The 18,253-nt window shown below is 49.9% G+C and overlaps 1 protein-coding gene across 1 annotated transcript in view; it reads right to left on the bottom strand.

Moving 5' to 3' along the window:
• TNNI3K (TNNI3 interacting kinase) overlaps positions 1-16,468 on the bottom strand; it is a 79,488-nt gene extending 63,020 nt beyond the window's left edge. Inside the window, exons 1-5 of the mRNA XM_054383950.1 lie at positions 16,429-16,468; positions 15,502-15,610; positions 10,024-10,109; positions 8,143-8,240; positions 5,907-6,017 (exon numbers count right to left, since the gene is read on the bottom strand). Coding sequence (XP_054239925.1) covers positions 5,907-6,017; positions 8,143-8,240; positions 10,024-10,109; positions 15,502-15,610; positions 16,429-16,468 — 444 coding nt within the window. The remainder of the gene's footprint in view (positions 1-5,906; positions 6,018-8,142; positions 8,241-10,023; positions 10,110-15,501; positions 15,611-16,428) is intronic.
• Positions 16,469-18,253: the final 1,785 nt, after the last annotated feature.

Here is an 18,253-nt window from a genome sequence, read left to right as displayed (position 1 = left end):
TGAGGTCTGCCCTGAGCCTCCTCTTGTCCAGGCTAAACACCCCCAGCTCCCTCAGCCTCTCCTCACAGGGTTTGTGTTCCAGACCCCTCCCCAGCTTCCTTGCCCTTCTCTGGACACCTTCCAGTCCCTCAACATCTCTCTTGAATTGAGGAGCCCAGAACTGGACACAGCACTCAAGGTGTGTCCTGAGCAGTGCAGAGTACAGGGCAGAATAACCTCCCTGCTCCTGCTGGCCACACTATTCCTGATCCAGGCCAGGATGCTGTTGGCTCTCCTGGCCACCTGGGCACACTGCTGGCTCCTGTTCAGCTCCTATCAACCAGCACCCCCAGGTCCCTCTCTGCCTGGCTGCTCTCCAGCCACTCTGTCCCCAGCCTGTAGTGCTGCTTGGGGTTGTTGTGGCCAAAGTGTAGAACTCTTATCCTATGTTCAATCTCCTCCCATTGGCCTCTGCCCACCCATCGAAGAAGAAGAAGATCATTAAAGAGTTCAGGCTCTGCTTAACACTGATCCAGGCTGCCCAGGGCAGGGCTGGAGTCCCCATCCCTGGAGGGGCTTCAAAACCATTGAGATGTGGTGTTGAGCGAAAAGGTTTGGTGGTGCCATGGCAGTGCTGGGTTAAGGGTTGGACCTGATGATGCACAAGGACCTAAAGGACTCTGTGATTCTAACACCTCCATTGTAATTCTGTGAGATATGGTGGTTTCTCATCTGCTTTTAGCAGTAGGATATACAAATAGTGAGCCAGCAGTGTACTCAGTTGGCCAAGAAGGGCAACAGCATCCTGGCCTGGATCAGGAAGATCCTGCAAGAGTGGCCAGGCATTGGGACAGGCTGCCTAGGGAGGTGGTGGAGTCACCATCCCTGGAGGGGTTCAAGAAAGGTGTGGAGATGGCACTTGGGAATGTGGTTTGATGGCCATGGTGGTGTTGGGCTGATGGTTGGACACCATGATCTTAGAGGGCTTTTCAAAGCCAAACACTTCTATGATTCTATGGTTTTTTGATTCTATGATTTTATGACTTTATGATTCTATGATTTTATGATTCTATGATTTTGAGATTCTATGATTTTATGATTCTGTGATTCCCAGCAAGCTGAAGACAGGAGCAGTGTGTGCTGTAGGGGAATGACACGGAGCTGTGTGAGCTCAGGGGCTCAATGCTCCAGCACAAACACCCCCAGCCCCACTCAGCCTTGGCCTCAAACACACCCTGGAACCCCATCCTCCCTCCCTGAGTGCTGACCTTCAGCCCTTGAGTGGTGAGCTTGCCCTGCTCACATGCTTCCTCATGCACCCACTGATACCAACGCTGCAGATGGATCTGTCCCTTGATCACTGCTGGAGCTGCTGACTGCAACCCTGAAGGCTAACAGCTTTTTAATTGAGTTCCTTGGTGTGACCACTTGTAAATTGCTTTAACCTTCTGGCAGCTTAACCTTCTCCACACAGAGTACCACGAGGCTGTCCACCAGCTGGGACTTTATCCATCCCAGCACACTTGTTGGGTTGAAATCATTTTGGAAACCTTTGGGAGGCTGCAAGGTAAAGGTAACTTCATCAGTGTCCTCAGTTGCCCCTGGTGGTGGTACATAAGCCTGGGAAAGGTCTCCAGCAGACAAAGTATACACACACACACATCTGTAGGATCATAGAAGTGTTTGGGTTGGAAAAGACCTCCAAGGTCAATGACTCCAACCATCAACCCAACACCATTGTGGCCATTAAACCATGTCCCACATGTTTCTTGAGCACCTCCAGGGATAGTGACTCCACCACCTCCCTGTATATGTAGACATCTACACACAGACACGCTCAGAGCCATCTACATCTGCATCTCTGCATCTCCACGCTGGCTACACACACAGTTCCTGAGGGTGAACAGCACAGCATGGATCTCCACTGGAAGTGGGGACACTCTTCCCAGACACAGCATCTCTCCTGCCTTTGAGCATGGCCTGTTGTGACAGGACAAGGGGTGATGGTTCAAACTGAAAGAGGAAGATTTAGACTGGAGAGAAGGAAGAAATGTTTGACACTGAGGGTGGTGAGAGCCTGGCCCAAGTCACCCAGAGAGGTAGAAGATGTCCCATACCTGGAACTATTCCAGGTCAGGTTGTTTGGGGCTCTGAGCAACCCTGCTCTGGTTGCAGATGTCCCTGCTGACTGCAGGACTGGATGAGCCTTAAAGGTCCCAACCTATGATTCTGTGATCCTGTGGGTCTTACCCTGTGCTCAGGACACCAGCTGGCTCTACAACCATAGAATCATAGCATCATAGAATCAGTCAGGGTTGGAAGGGAGCACAAGGCTCATCCAGTTCCAACCCCCCTGCCATGCCCAGGGACACCTCACACTACAGCAGGCTGGCCAGAGCCTCATCCAGCCTGGCTGCAAACACCTCCAGGGATGGGGCCTCAACCACCTCCCTGCACAACCCATTCCAGGCTCTCACCACTCTCCTGGGGAAGAACTTCTTCCTCACCTCCACTCTCAATCTCCCCACTTCCAGCTTGATTCCATTCCCCCCAGGTCTGGCACTCCCTGACAGCCTAAGAAGTCCCTCCCCAGCTTTCTTGGAACCCCCTTCAGATCCTGGAAGGCCACAAGAAGGTCACCTCAGAGCCTTCTCTTCTCCAGACTCAACAGCCCCAACTCTCTCAGTCTGTCCTCATAGCAGAGGAGCTCCAGCCCTCTGCTCATCCTGGTGGCCCTTCTCTGGACACCTTCCAGCACCTCCATATCCCTCTTGGAATAGAGGCTCCAGACCTGGATGCAGTACTCCAGGTGGGGTCTCAGCAGAGCTGAGCAGAGGGGGAGAATCCCCTCCCTTGCCCTGCTGGCCACACTTCTCTTGATGCAACCATTGCTGCAGCAGATCTCTGCCTCCTTCACTCTCAGGCTTTCACAGCCAAGCTACAGCAGAGCATTCCCTAGGGGCACACAGTTCTTACTTGCCCTTGCAAAACTGCTTCTGCAGAAGCTTGGAGCTGTACTTCCAGTGTGGCTTCTTTCTCCCCATGACTACTTTCCCACTGGTATCATTATTTCCACTAGTGTTCAAAGACTCCAAAGAATTCTGAGCCCTGCCATGCCCACTGAGATGTGAGGCACTTTGTCTATCTGTGCCTACCTGCAGATCAAGGTGGAGTACTCAGAAGGGATCACTGAGTGGTGAGGTGGGGGAGTCACCATCCCTGGAGGTGTAGACATAGCACTTTGGGACATGGTTTCATGGCCATAGTGGTGGTGATGGACTGATGGTTGGACTAAATTATCTTAAAGGTCTTTTCCAACCTTAATCATAGAATCGCAGAATGGTTTGGGTTGGAAGGGACATTAAAGATCATCCAGTTGCAACCCCCCTGCCATGGGCAGGAACACCTTCCACAAGACTAGGTTGCTCAAGCCCTCATCCAACCTGGCCTTGGACACCTCCAGGGAGGGGACATCCACAGCCTCCCTGTGGTAGTGTTCCAGTGTCTCATCACCCTTACTGTAAAGAATTTCTTCCTCATCTCCAGCCCAAATCTCTACATTTCTTGCCATGTACACACAGAGATTTCCCCCCACTGCTGCAAATTTCATTCCAGCCATCCAGCCAAGCTCTTCTACCTCAGGTGAATGTCCAAGTCCAAGCTGCATGGTGTAAAGGTGAGCATCAGTGTCATCTGCATGCCCTTCTTTGCACTGAGTTATGTTTTCTTGTGCTTCTTGTTGATTATCTCTCTTTAAAGGGTTCTGCTGTTTCTGGCCCCATCAGTTAGCCCAGCACTCTGTCTTTAAAACTCAAGCAGGGGACAAAGGCTTTGTGTGCTTAAGGGACCCAAAGGAGATCACAGATGTCACAGCCAAAAGCCATGAGCAGCTCTGCAGTGCTGAGCCCTTCATTACTGTAGTAATTTTGCACACCCACTACTTCAAGAGATTAAAAATAAATAAATAAATAAATAGCCCTGAGTGAGCCGTTGTCAAGGTGACAGAAACGAGCTGAGGTGTGAAATGACTGAGCTGGGGTGGCAAATGAGAAGAAAACAGATTCCTGATTGACAGTGGGTCTAGAAGGGAAGGGCCTGACTGCAGGCAGCTGGGGAACCTCATCCCTCTCTTCCCTCCCCTTCTCCCCACAGCCATCACTCTCCAGCCCACAGGAGACTCATCAAGATTGATGCTTGAGGTTCATGCCAGCCTTCCCCTGACAAATTTCCTCTGCACTAATCCACAGCATCAAAGAGCTCCAAAGTGAGAACCTCTGGCTCTGAAGTGAAAAGCACAGAGCCCATGACACCTAGGAGAGGGAGAAAAAAGTCTTCTGCTCTACGTCTTCTCCAGGCAGAACAGCAGTGATTGGAAGCCTCACTCTGTATCCAGGTTTGGAAGTCCTCACATGTGTGAGTGTCTGAATCCCAGCATATGTCTGGTGGTTAGCAGGTCTGCTACCTAGAAAACATCTCTGCAGTGTATTGCTATGACTTTAAGGACAGTTGTATAGAATCATAGAGTCATGGAATCACAGAATCATGGACAGGTTTGGTTTGAAAGAGACCTTGCAAGGTCCATCCAGTCCAACCCCCCTGCAGTCAGCAGGGACATAGGCAAATAGAGCAGGTTGCTCAGACCCCCCAGACAACCTGACCTACAATGGTTCCAGGGATGGAGAATCTCTCACCTCTCTGGGCAGCCTGGGCTAGGATCTCACCACCCTCAATATCAAACACTTCTCCCTTCTATTCAGTCTGAATCTCCCTCTTTGAGTTCAAATCATCACCCCTTGTCCTGTCACAACATGCCCTGCCACAACATGCCCTGCTCAAAAATCTGTCCCCAGATTTCTTGGAGGTCCCTTTAAGCACTGGAAGACCACCAGAAGGTCTCCCTGGAGCCTTCTCTTCTCCAGGCTGAACCACCCCAACTCTCTCAGCCTGACCTCCCAGCAGAGGGCTTGCAGCCCTCCCAGCATTGCTGTGGCCCTAATGGCCAGACCTGCACCAAGAGGTCCATGTCCTTTGTGCCTGGGTTTTCAGTGTCAGAGCTGTGCACTGATGTGGTTTTCCCAAAACTTACAAAAAGTAAGCACTGCACTGCCCCTGTCCTCAGCTTTGTTTTGAATGACACCAGACTGAACAAGCTGCTCAGATAATCAGGCAATGCCAAGTACAAATGCAGGCTGGGCAGGGACTGGCTGGAGAGCAGCCCTGAGGAGAGGGACTTGGGGGTGCTGGGGGATGAGAAGCTCAGCAGGAGCTGTCAGTGTGCACTTGCAGCCCAGAAAGCCAAGCAGAGCCTGGGCTGCATCAGGAGAAGTGTGGCCAGCAGGGCAAGGGAGGGGATTCTCCCCCTCTGCTCAGCTCTGCTGAGACCCCACCTGGAGTACTGCATCCAGGTCTGGAGCCTCTATTCCAAGAGGGATCTGGAGATGCTGGAAGGTGTCCAGAGAAGGGCCACCAGGATGAGCAGAGGGCTGGAGCTGCTCTGCTATGAGGACAGACTGAGAGAGTTGGGGCTGTTCAGTCTGGAGAAGAGAAGGCTCTGAGGTGACCTTCTTGTGGCCTTCCAGGATCTGAAGGGGGTTCCAAGAAAGCTGGGGAGGGACTTTTTAGGCTCTCAGGGAGTGCCAGACCTGGGGGGAATGGAATCAAGCTGGAAGTGGGGAGATTGAGAGTGGAGGTGAGGAAGAAGTTCTTCCCCATGAGAGTGGTGAGAGCCTGGAATGGGTTGTGCAGGGAGGTGGTTGAGGCCCCAGCCCTGGAGGTGTTTGCAGCCAGGCTGGATGAGGCTCTGGCCAGCCTGCTGTAGTGTGAGGTGTCCCTGGCCATGGCAGGGGGTTGGAACTGGATGATCCTTGTGCTCCCTTCCCACCCTGACTGATTCCAGGATTCTCTGATCTCAGAGAGGAGAGCCATACCTTGTGGTGCCCAGCGATGGAGGCGATGTGAAGGGCGGTCAAGGCTCCGTACCCCACCTGCTGGATGTCAGCTCCCCCGTGCAGCAGTGCTGTCAGCAGCTCCACCTCGTCCTAAAGGCACATGTTTGAAACCTGTTACTCCTGGAACACAGCTGGCACCACAGCAGACAGGCACCCAGAGGCAGCTGGGGCTATCTGCACCTCTCCTGCCATCACATTGCTGCCTTTCATGGAATCATCATGGAATGGTTTGGGTTGGAAGGGACATCAAAGGTCATCCTGTCACAACCCCCCCTGCCATGGGCAGGGACACCTCCCACCAGCCCAGGTTGCTCAAGGCCTCATCCAACCTGACCTTGAACACCTCCAGGGAGGAGGCATCCCCAACCTCCCTGGGCAACCTGTTCCAGTGTCTCACCACCCTCACTGGAAAGAATTTCTTCCTAGTATCTGAGGATATTTTTCAGGAGAAAGGATCAACCATAACCCCAGGAGCACAGAGGACAAGACAGGAAGCAGAGGGAAGAGTTGTCCAGGGCACCAGCAGTCTCTTGTTTGCTGGACCAAAGCCTGTATCTTTTAAAATAGTCTCTGCTCTCAGCTCATGTTGCCTTTATAAACCTCTCAGTCTCCAAGCCATTAGAAGTGCTCACCAGACTGTGTTATAGGTCACAACATGGAGTCATGGAATCACAGAAACATAGAATGGAATCACAGAAACATAGAACAGAATCATAGAAACATACAACAGAATCATTTTGGCTGGAAGAGACTTTTAAGCTCCTCACATCCAACCACTGACCCAGTACTGCCAGATCACCATTAAACCATGACCCTCAGCACCACATCTCCACAGCTTGTCAAACCCCTCCAAGAATGAGGATTCCACCACTGCCCTGGGCAGCCTGGGCAAACTTTCTGGGGAAGAAATTGTTCCTCATGTCCAACCTAAGGTGCAACCTGAGGATGTTTCTCCTTCTACTATTGCTTGCTCCTTGGGAAAAAGAGACCTCCAGAGGTGGTGACTTTACCACTTCCCCAACATCACAGAAAAGAAGGGCACTCAAGGAGTTCCCAGGAGATATTCTTTAGGAAAATGTTGTCTTTGTCCACTTCACAGCATCACAGTCTCACAGTGTATCAGAGGTTGGAAGGGACCTCAAGAGATCATCAGGTCCAACCCCCTGCCAGAGCAGCAGCACTTAGGGTAGTCTGCACAGGAATGCAGCCAGGGGGGGTTGGAAAGGCTCCAGAGAAGGAGACTCCACAACCCCCCTGGGCAGCCTGCTCCAGGGCTCTGGCACCCTCACTGCAAAGAAGTTTCTCCTCATGGTGAGCTGAAATCTTCTCTGTTCAACTTTGAACCCATTGTTCCTTGTCCTCTCCCTGTGACCCACCCAAAAGAGCCTGGCCCCCTCCCCTTGACACCCACTCCTCACACATTGAGAGACATTGATCAGATCCCTCTCAGCCTTCTCTTCTCCACACTAAACAGCCCCAGGGCTCTCAGGCTCTCTTCCCAGGGGAGATGCTCAAGTCCCCTAAGCATCCTCCTGGCTCTCCCTTGGCTTCTCTCCAGCAGGTCTCTGTCTCTCTTGACCTGGACAACCCCAAACTGGACACAGGATTGCAGGGATGGTCTCAGCAGGGCAGAGTAGAGAGGGAGAAGAACTTCCCTAGCCCTGCTGGACACAGCTTTCCTGATCCAGCCCAGGATCCCATTGGCTCTCTTGGCCACAAGAGCACTTAAATCCTTACTCCTCTTTTTAGGGTCTTTTTATTTGCAGTCTTTTCATTTATCACCTTAAAGGATAAATATAACAGTGAAGTCAATTCATATGGAAGCTGAATCATGGAATCATAGAATTTTCTCAGTTGGAAAAGACCTCTAAGACTGAGCCCAACTGTCATCTGGGACATGAGGAGAGACAACAAAAAAGGAAAAAAATTATAAATTGCTTCAAGAGTGTTTCTTTTATTGTCTATAAGAGCAAACAGGACTCTCCTCTACCCTGAGCATCACTGTATGATCTGATCAATCTTTCCTAAGCAGCATTGTCCCCTCCTGAATGACACTGTGAAAGCCCACGCTGGTTTCCTGTGCTGTGCTCTTCACAAGCCATCTTCCTGTGCACCCTAAATGTGAAATTTCTATTTTCACCAGAACTGGCAGCCAGAGAGTTCAGGGCTGCTCAGCTCTGGTTTCTTTCCATCTGTTCTGTTCAGAATAATTCACCTTATAAGCAGCCAGGTGCAGAGCTGTGAATCCGTTCCTGGTGAGCCGGGATGGGCGCAGCCCTTTCAGCATCAGGGTTCTGATGTGAGACTTGGTACCTTCAGAAAGAGGGTTAGAAAGCAGTTATGGGCAGGAAAGGACCAGCAGAGGAAGGAAGAAGCTTCAATATGGGTTTGAAAGCAAGAAACAGGGAGCTCATCTGCTGAGCTAGGCAAGACATATAACACAGATGACAGATGCACAGATTGCATTGGGTTGGAAGAGACCCTCAAAGGTCATCTTGTATAAGCCCCTTGCAGCCAACAGGGACACCTCCAACTAGAGCAGGTTGCTCAGGGCTGCATCAAGTTTGATCTTGAATATGTCCAGGGATGGCTCTTAGACAACATCTCTGGTGCAAGCAGTGTTGCACCACCCTCATCGTGAAGAACTTCCTCCTCTTTGGAAATTAAAAGATCCACCTGTCTCTCAGCAGTGCAGGATCACACCCTCCTCCAAGCTGGCATCTAACTGAGATGGAGAAGAATGTTGATGTGTGCTGTCAGTGAGCACTCTGCAGAGCTGAAGCCTCTCTGCCTCTCACAGCCCATTTCTGCTGGAAATGGCATCACAAGTGCAGAGCCTGTGCCTGAGCTAGGGACTCACTGTGTGGAGCACTGAGCAGCAGCGTGGATCCGAGTGGAAAATTCCACCACCAGTGTGTCTTTATGAACATCCCAGAGGATATCATCTCTTGCATACCCTGATTTTCTATTGCAAAAATCCTCTCAGATGATGTTTTTCATTAAAACATTTGAGTTATTCTCCTTTTAATCTCCATGAAATAAACCCCAGGCATTTCCATTATGCTGGAGATAAAGGTGATGTGTACCTGGCAAAGGTCTGTTCAAGCTGGGTCCTTCTTCTGGAGCCCACAGCATGTACAGAATGCAGCAATGAGCCATCCCACAAGGGGAGTATGGCTTGACTGACTAGTGCCTATAGCAAGTACTTAGGGAATTCCAGAATGCTGGGGCTGGAAGAGACCTCTGGAGATCATGCAGTCCAACCCCCTGCTGAAGCAGGGGCAACCACAGCAGCTTGCCCAGCATCACAATGGCCAGGGGGGTTTGGAATCTCTCCACACAAGGAGGCTCCACAACCTCTCTGGGCAGCCTGCTCCAGGCCTCCAGCACCCTCACAACAAAGAACTTCCTCCTCCTGTTCAGGTGGAACCTCCTGGGTTCCAGTTTGTGGCCTTGTCCTGTCCCTGGGCACCACTGAGAAGAGTCTGGCCCCATCTCTTGCCCCTCTCGGGTCCTTTAGCTCTTGCTGAGCATTGATCAGCTTCCCCCTCTGGGGCTGCTCTTCTGCAGGCTCAACAGCCCAGGTCTCTCAGCCTTTCCTCCTCACAGAGATGCTCCAGGCCCCTCAGCAAAATCTTTGTAGCCTCCCCTGAACTCTCTCCAGTAGTTCCCTGTCTTTCTTGAACTGAGGAGCCCAGAACTGGACCAGTTCTCCAGTTGTGGCCTCACCAGGGCAGAGTAGAGGGAGAGGAGAACCTCCCACAATCTGCTGGCCACGGTCTTCTTCCTGAACCCCAGGAGACCACTGGCCTTCTTGGCCACAGAAGTGCACTGCTGGTTAGCTGAACCCCTGCAGTAAAACACTGCCCATCATCAAGCACAACCCTTGGACTGCAGAATCAGCTCCCATGGGGTTTGGTGGAACTTTACTCAAGCCCCTAGCAGCAGAGTTTGGAGTAAAGCTTTGCAGATGTTTATCCAGCTCTCAGCAAACACAGGCAGAAAGCTACAGAAGGTAGACCCTTGCTGGCAACTGCCAGCCAGAAGAAATCAACAGCCTTGCAAGGAGGAGGTCTGAAGAACATCAAGCACATACCCCCACAGATGCAGCAGAGGTGAAGAAGGGAGAGCCCGTTTTCCGTGCGGTAATTTAAATTGACTTTGCAGAAGGCTTCATCAGAGCTGAAAAAAAGAGATTTTACAGCTGATTACTGTTGTCATCCTTTAGCACAGCTTCTTTCATTTGGAAAACATTTGAAAGAGAAACCCCAGCATAGCTTTTTGGAGACACAAGGCTAGATTTATGCCCGCTTTACACTCCAAGTGCAGAGAGACTTCACTGATCTCAAGTGAGCAGGCAGATTTATTGTCTTCTGAGCATGCCTGCTACTCAGTCTCAGTCTATACATCCTAAACTCAGCTAAACCAGAGACAAAATTGGACTTATTTTAACTCAGAAATTAATTCTCATGTGGGTCTGGATTTTCACCTGCACTCCTTAGAAGAGGGGTGCCACATGCTAAGGAAACTGATTTTTCTGTCCTAAATGTAAATCACTTTGTGTGGAACATTTTTTTTTTCACACCTTCCAGTCACATTCCCTCTGCTTTGGTGACAGCTCCTTGTCTACCACTTCCTCTTTACTGACGTGGAAAATGTTTTACTCAGTGAAAATAAAGCCTCATTCTTCAGATGTGTTTTATCTCTGTGCAGCTCTTCCCTGACAAGCTGTGATTAATGATAGCGATACAAGGCTCAGCCGTCCGTCAGGCTGTCCCTCGGGACCAGCTGAGGGAAAATGAATTCCAGGTTCTGGGAAACGGGATCTTAAAATCAGAGAATCATTAAGGATGGAAAAGACCTCTAAGATCACCAAGACCAATCTTAGAATCCTAGAATCAGTCAGGGTTGGAAGGGACCACAAGGCTCATCCAGTTCCAACCCCCCTGCCATGCCCAGGGACACCTCACACTACAGCAGGCTGGCCAGAGCCTCATCCAGCCTGGCTGCAAACACCTCCAGGGATGGGGCCTCAACCACCTCCCTGCACAACCCATTCCAGGCTCTCACCACTCTCCTGGGGAAGAACTTCTTCCTCACCTCCACTCTGAATCTCCCCACTTCCAGCTTGATTCCATTCCACCTAGTCCTATCACTCCCTGAGAGCCTAAAAAGTCCCTCCCCAGCTTTCTTGGAGCCCCCTTCAGATCCTGGAAGGCCACAAGAAGGTCACCTCAGAGCCTTCTCTTCTCCAGACTGAACAGCCCCAACTCTCTCAGTCTGTCCTCATAGGAGAGGTGCTCCAGCCCTCTGCTCATCCTGGTGGCCCTTCTCTGGACACCTTCCAGCATCTCCAGATCCCTCTTGGAATAGAGGCTCCAGAACTGGACACAGTACCTTCTACACAGCACCTCCATGACCCCTAGACCATACACACAGAATCACACAGAATGATGGAGGTTGGAAGGATATCAGGGAGTGCCAGGACTGGGGGGAATGGAATAAAGCTGGAAGTGGGGAGATTGAGAGTGGAGGTGAGGAAGAAGTTCTTCCCCAGGAGAGTGGTGAGAGCCTGCAATGGGTTGTGCAGGGAGGTGGTTGAGGCCCCAGCCCTGGAGGTGTTTGCAGCCAGGCTGGATGAGGCTCTGGCCAGCCTGCTGTAGTGTGAGGTGTCCCTGGCCATGGCAGGGGGTTGGGACTGGGTGATCCTTGTGGTCCCTTCCAACCCTGGCTGATTCTAGGATTCTATGACCTCTGGGGATCATCGAGTCCAACCACCCTGCCAAGGCAGGTTCACCTAGAGAAAGTCACACAGGAACATATCCAGGAGGGTTTGGAATATCTCCAGAGATGGAGACTTCCCTGTTACAATGCCTCAAGAGATCCTTTGTGTCCTCTTGTCTTTGCTGTACCCTCTTGGGTTGGTGGGGATGTGCACCCCCTATGCAGCCATGCCTGGCAGTGAGTGTGTGGGGAGCAGATGGCTGTGTTCAAAGGGTGAACTCTGCAAGCCCCAAAAGCCCAGAACATCATCATGCTGGTTGAATCACGTCTCCTGCTTCAATTTCCATCCTCAAAATGTGTTAAAAATTCACATCCCAAGCCCTTAATATGTGCTTAAGAATCCAGTTTTTTTTTTTTTTTAGCAAGATACTGAAATTTTCCTCTTTTCCCAGTGTGAAAAAGAATAACAAAACCTTTCAGTTTGTTTTCTGGATGGTAACTGATTTTAATACAGTTTGAGTTCTTGTAAACTAGCAGAATTGAATGGTTTTTTGGGAAAAGATTGCAAAGAAGGGTTTCTGTATTAAAAGCTGCCTTTAAGAGGCTCAGGTTGACTGAATGAAAACTGGCTCCAATGACTGCACAACACCCAGGCTTGTCTGGATGTCTTCCTCATGCCTTTCTGATGACAGAAGTGCAGGTTTTAAGGAAATAAAATCTGGACTTCCTGTTTTTAGGGTGGTCTTCTAAGGAGAGCATTTCAAAATGGTTTAGGAAACCTTTCTGAGGGAACCTTAGGAGTAGAAGAGGGATTACTCTTACCCAGCAAGTGGCAGGTGCCATGCTACTTGGAAATTTACTTTTCACTGTTGCACCTCTTGGGTTTTTGCTGTGGCACTGGACAGTCACCCCCTGATTTGTGCATAGAACAATGGAATTACAGAATCATGGAATCACAGACTGATTTGGGTTGGAAAGGACCTTTATGGTAAGATCTCACCTGGAGTACTGTGTCCAGCTCTGGTGCCCTCAACACAGGAAGGAATGGGCCTGATGGAGCAGGTCCAGAGGAGGGCCACAAAAATGATCAGAGGTGTAGAGCACCTCTGCTATGAGGACATGCTGAGGGAGCTGGGGTTGTTCAGCCTGGAGAAGGAGAAGCAAAGGCTCTGGGGAGACCTTAGAGCAGCCTTCCAGTATCTGAAGGAGACCTACAAGAAGGCTGCAGAGGGACCATTTCCAAAGGCCTGCAGTGATAGGACAAGGGGAAATGGTTTGAAATTAGAGAAGAGTAGACTTAGGTTGGATGTTAGGAACAAGTTCTTTGTGGTGAGGGTAGGGGAACACTGGAACAAGTTGCCCAGGGAGCTAGTTGAGGCCCCATCCTTGGAGATATTCAAGGTCAGGCTTGATAGGGCTCTGGGCAACCTGACCTCATTGAGGATGTCCCTGCTGACTGCCTAGGGGGTTTGAACTAGACCTTTGGAGATCCCTTCCAACCCAAGTCATTCTAAGATTCTATGATCTGCAACTACAGCACGTTGCTCAGGCTCCCCAGGTGTAAATGGGGGGATGCTGAGGGTTCTTTCCTCTCCCAGGCTTTGTCACTTCTGTCCTGTTGAGGTTCCAGACCTTTCAGAGCAGAGATTTAACAGCTACTTATTAATTTCCATCAAGTACATCACTTTCCTTGCCTTAGCTTCCAACAACCAGACAGTTTCTCAGTCCTAATGTATTTTATTAAATGGTTTTGGTTTAATAATGGGAAAACACCCTCATTAATTCCTCTGCAACAACAGAGATGAGATGCCTTCTGGCAAGAGCCACTGCTGCTGTAGAAAAGCTTTCAATGTAGCCCAGACTGATTTTAACACAGGCCTGATCTGGATTTGGGATACTCCCAATCCTGACTGGTTTCATCACCCACCGGGGAAGCAGCTCTTGGAGCTGAGATTCACAGATTCAAAGGCTCAGAGATCACTGGCTGCTTCCCCAAGTCTGACTAAACACCCCACCTTCCCAGTGCAAGGTACTCAGCATCTTGATTCCCACTCCCCCCATGCAAGGAGCACTGCTCTTCATCTCAGGAGGAGACTTTGGCTAACATCTTATTGAGGGAGACGTGGGGCAGTAAGCTCAGCTGGTGAGCTGAGCTGCCAAAGCTCTGCTAACCTGGCAGCTAATTCTCATGGAATCACAGAACTCTTTGGGTTGGAAAAAACCTCCAAGATCAAGTCCAACCATCAACCCAAGACCATCATGGTCATTAAACCATCTCCCAAACTGCCATGTCCACACCTTTCTTGGACATCTGGATTCTGTATTTGTTCTCCTGCCCAGAGCAGGAGTTGAGCACTTTCACCATAGAATCCTTTTGGTTGGAAGGGACCTCAAAGATCATTCAGTTCCACACCCCCTGCCATGGGCAGGGACACCTCCCACCAGCCCAGGTTGCTCATGGACTCATCCAGCCTGGCCTTGAACACCTCCAGAAAGGGGACACTCACAACCTCCCTGAGCAACCTGTTCCAGTGTCTCCCCACCCTCACTGCCCAGAATTTCTTCCTCATCTCATGTCTTCCTTATCTCAAATAAAGAGTGTGCTGGCTCCACTTTCAGATACTTTTACTGATAAACAGGTTTAAAATAAGCCAAGGACTGAAGCACTTCACTGGATCATGGCCAGCATGGTCAGTGTCCCACACTGAGCCCAGGGTCCCACACTGACAACCCAGGGTTCTCCTTCACCTAACAGGCTCAAGCAGGGCTAAATCTATTAGCTGAAAGTGAACACAAGGAATAATTTTTATGAGCAGTCTGGCTTTTCTGAGCTTGTGATGTATTTATGATTAGAATCCTCTTCTTTTCTTTTTTTTTTTCCCAATTGGTCTGCAGTTACTTACCTGATGATTTCCTTGCTTGCCCACAGTCAGTGAGCTGAATGACTTCTGTATTTGAGCTTGTCAGACAACGACCATCTGAGGGTGTTACCTGCTTGGATGAACCTGCCTGCTGGCCTGTGCTGGCCTGAGAAAGTGGCTAGGATCATGAATTTGAAATCCCCTGGCAGCAGATAATCTGATTTTGTCTTTGTTTGAAACCTGTGACTTCAGCAGCATCCCTGCCTGCAGATGCACATGAGCAAATCTGAAAAGAACACACCAAGAGCAGGCATCCCCTCAGGGCTAATTAATGACAAATGCACATAGGTGTTTGTTGGGAAATATTGCCACTAGTAATTAACAGCCACCAGGCTCTAAGAGTTGGGGTTGTTCAGCCTGGAGAAGAGGAGGCTCTGGGGAGACCTTCTGGTGGCCTTTCAGTACCTGAAGGGGGCTCCAGGAGAGGTGGGGAGGGACTTTTTACAATGGCTTCTAGTGATAGGATGAGGGGCAATGCCTCTGAGCTGGAAAAGGGGAGATTTAGACTGGAAGTTAGGAAGAAATTCTTTCCAGTGAGGATGGTGAGACACTGGAAGAGGTTGCCCAGGGAGGTTTGGATACCTCCTCCCTGGAGGTTTTCAAGGCCAGGCTGGATGAGCTGGATGAGCTTGAGCAACCTGGTCTTGTGGAAGGTGTTCCTGCCCATGGCAGAGGGCTTGGAACTAGATGATCTTTGAGGTCCTTTCCAGCCCAAACCATTCTATGCATCCATGAATAATTCTGGCCCTGCTGTGCTGTAGGGCTCTGGCTCAGGGCTATAACGACAGTCCCAAAAATAGACATTGAGGAGCACACATTCCAGACATGAGAAACTCCTCCTGTAAGCAAACATCTGGAACCAACCCCTCTGTGGAATAGCAACTACTCATTTGAATCAAATTCACAAACAGCTTTCCAGAACATTTTACCTGAAAACCTGCTGCAGCTCTGCCAGCTCCTTCTCTTTGATCTGCAGGTCATCCTCCAAGCGCTCCATGATTACTGCATATGACTCACTGACTTTCTTCTTCCATTCATCTGACAACAACAACAACAACAACAACAACAGCAAAACATTCACAAAACACCTCCAAACACAGAAACCCCAGGAACTCAAACCATTATGTCCCAGTAACCAGAGCACCTGATTTTTAAACACCCAGTTGTAGGCTGCTTCACACTCTTCTACTAAATGAGGAAGGTCTAAAACATTACAGCTCTCAACCTGCTCTTTCTGCTGCACTGCTTCGTATAGACCCTACCCACACCAGCACAGATATCCTCATCCCACAGCCAGCCAATGCAAACCAATCCACATCAGAAACATTTTTAACCTGAGCAAGAGAAAACTGAAACCTGAGGCTGCATTTTTGTTTCTTTCTTTTTTTTTTTTTTTTTTTTAGCTCTGATTTCCTAAACCACAACACAACACGGTTGGAAGTTTAAAGGTTTGAAGTAGCAGTTAAGTAGCAGTTTCAGGCTTGAAGTACTAAACTAAGTCACTAAACTGAGTAAGTGACTAAACTGAGTAAGTCACTACACTGAGTTAGTCACTAAACTGAGTTAGCCTGGTTATTGTCAGTGTGGGAGGGGAATTTCAGCCCATCACACCACGACACCAGTGAAATCCCACAAAATAATCCCAGTTAAGGTGATCTTACACCAGAGCACAGAGAAATTCAGTTGATGAGCTGCTTGTCTTTCCCAGACTAGGCTAAATCATTCTTCTTGTCAGCCAAGGACAACACAACACCTCCTCCTTCAACTCAACCAGCCAGGAGCTCTTCCTGACAGTTGCCTGCTCCTTGCTGGGGGATGGATGGAAAATTGCAATTAAAAAAAGCAGCATTAATTACCAGTGCATGTTTGGGTTGGTCTGGACTTGTAATTCCCCATTTGTCCAACGGCTCTTCTTTGTTTCAGCAAAGTTCTTGCAGTAACCTGACTCCCTGGGGGAGAGCAGAGACAGCCCTCCTGAAAAATGCTTTTGATAGTCTCTGGCTAAAAATAGCCCCTGTGCCAAAGGGAATGTCATGCAACAATGGCAGGGAGCAAGGCTGTGCTGGCAGCTGGGAAAACAGCAGCAAGGCACCTCCTCAGCTGGCTTATCTACTGCCTGTGTCCACAGGAATGCTCCCTTCAGCTGGGGAACACCTGAGGCTGGTGGAACACTCATGAAGTTTAATAAGGACAAGTGCAAGGTCCTAGATCTGGGGAGAAATAACAACAGCACCAGGACAGGTTAGAGGCTGCCCTGCTGGAGAGCAGCTCCACACAGAAAGCCCTTGGAGTGCTGGTGGGCAGCAAGTTCTGCATGGAACAACAATGTGCTCTGGTGGCCAAGAGAGCCACTGGGATCCTGGGATGGATCAGCATGGACTCACAGTGAAGGCAGGACAAACCTCAGGGTGCTGTGCTGCTGCTGCTGCTGCTGCTCCAGGCACAATGTATCCAGAAAGAAATGAAGCTGCAATCACAGAATTGGTTTGGTTGGAGAAGACCCTCAGTGAGATCATTGAGCTCAACCATCATCCAACTCAGACTATTCTATGATTCTAGGACATTGCCCCTGCCAGTTATGGGAGTCATGCTGGGTTCTCTATGTCTCTTTCCCTCCTTCGATTGTTGTTTTAAATGTATCTGGTACACACACACACAGGGATAAACATTTCTGGAGAAGAAGAAGGCTGAGGGGAGAACTTCTGGCTCTCTACAACTCCCTGAAAGAAGGTTGGAGCCAAGTGGGGGTTGGCCTCTTCTTCCAAGAAACAAGTCACAGGACAAGAGGAAATAGCTCCAAGTTGCCTCAGGGGAGGTTTAGGTTGGACATCACAAGAAATTTCTCAACTGAAAAGGTTCTCAACCACTGGCACAGGCTGCCCAGGGAGGTGGTTGAATCTCCATCCCTGGAGGTGTTTCAAAGAGGCAGAGATGTGGTGCAGAGGGGCATGTGACAATCTTAAAGGTCTCTTCCAACTGAAACAATTCTCTGACTCTATACATACACACAGAAATTTATCCACACATAGGTATAAAATATGAACATGCACGCAGATATCTTTACATTTTAGCACAATATATGAACACATCCACACAGAGTCAGGTATTTTCATATTTACATATTCAATGTGTGTTGCTTGCCCTTGCCAGCTGCTAAGTCCTTTGTCCCCCCAGCTCAGGATCTTGGGCAAGAAGAGCTGTGGACATAGCACAGGTGAGATCTCCAGCAGGCTGCCCCCCATTGTAAGCAACTTGGGGCTGCTGTGGCAGCTCCTGCTCAGCACCAGCTCACCCATCTCTTTGCTCTGACTTACACCCAGCCCCGAGGGTGTGTTTGGAAGACTCTGAGCTGCTGTGACAACACACCCTGTGATATGTCACCAAATATTTGCAGAGAGGCACCAGCCCCAGCACTGATCCTCCACAGCCAGTTGCCAAGCAACTGGGAGAGCTGGAAAGGCAGTGCCCAGGAGGGTCTGGTCTTCCCTCACCCATGGCTTTTAGCAGCCCCAGAGTTTTCTTCAGGTGTCTGAAATGCAGCCCCAGAGAAAGGTTTGGGTCACTTCTTCCACCTGCTGGGGAGTCCCAGGGCCTGAGGGTCTGCAGGACATGTTCAGGTCAGCTCACACCTCCCCAGGCTGCACAAGCCATTTTCTGTTCACTTCTGCCTGAAAAATGGAT

The sequence above is a fragment of the Indicator indicator genome, chromosome 10 (genome assembly GCF_027791375.1).
Source record: "Indicator indicator isolate 239-I01 chromosome 10, UM_Iind_1.1, whole genome shotgun sequence".
Classification (NCBI taxonomy): domain Eukaryota; kingdom Metazoa; phylum Chordata; class Aves; order Piciformes; family Indicatoridae; genus Indicator; species Indicator indicator.
The sequence above is the reverse complement of the archived record's forward strand: the minus strand, read 5'-3'. Positions and strand labels throughout refer to the sequence as shown.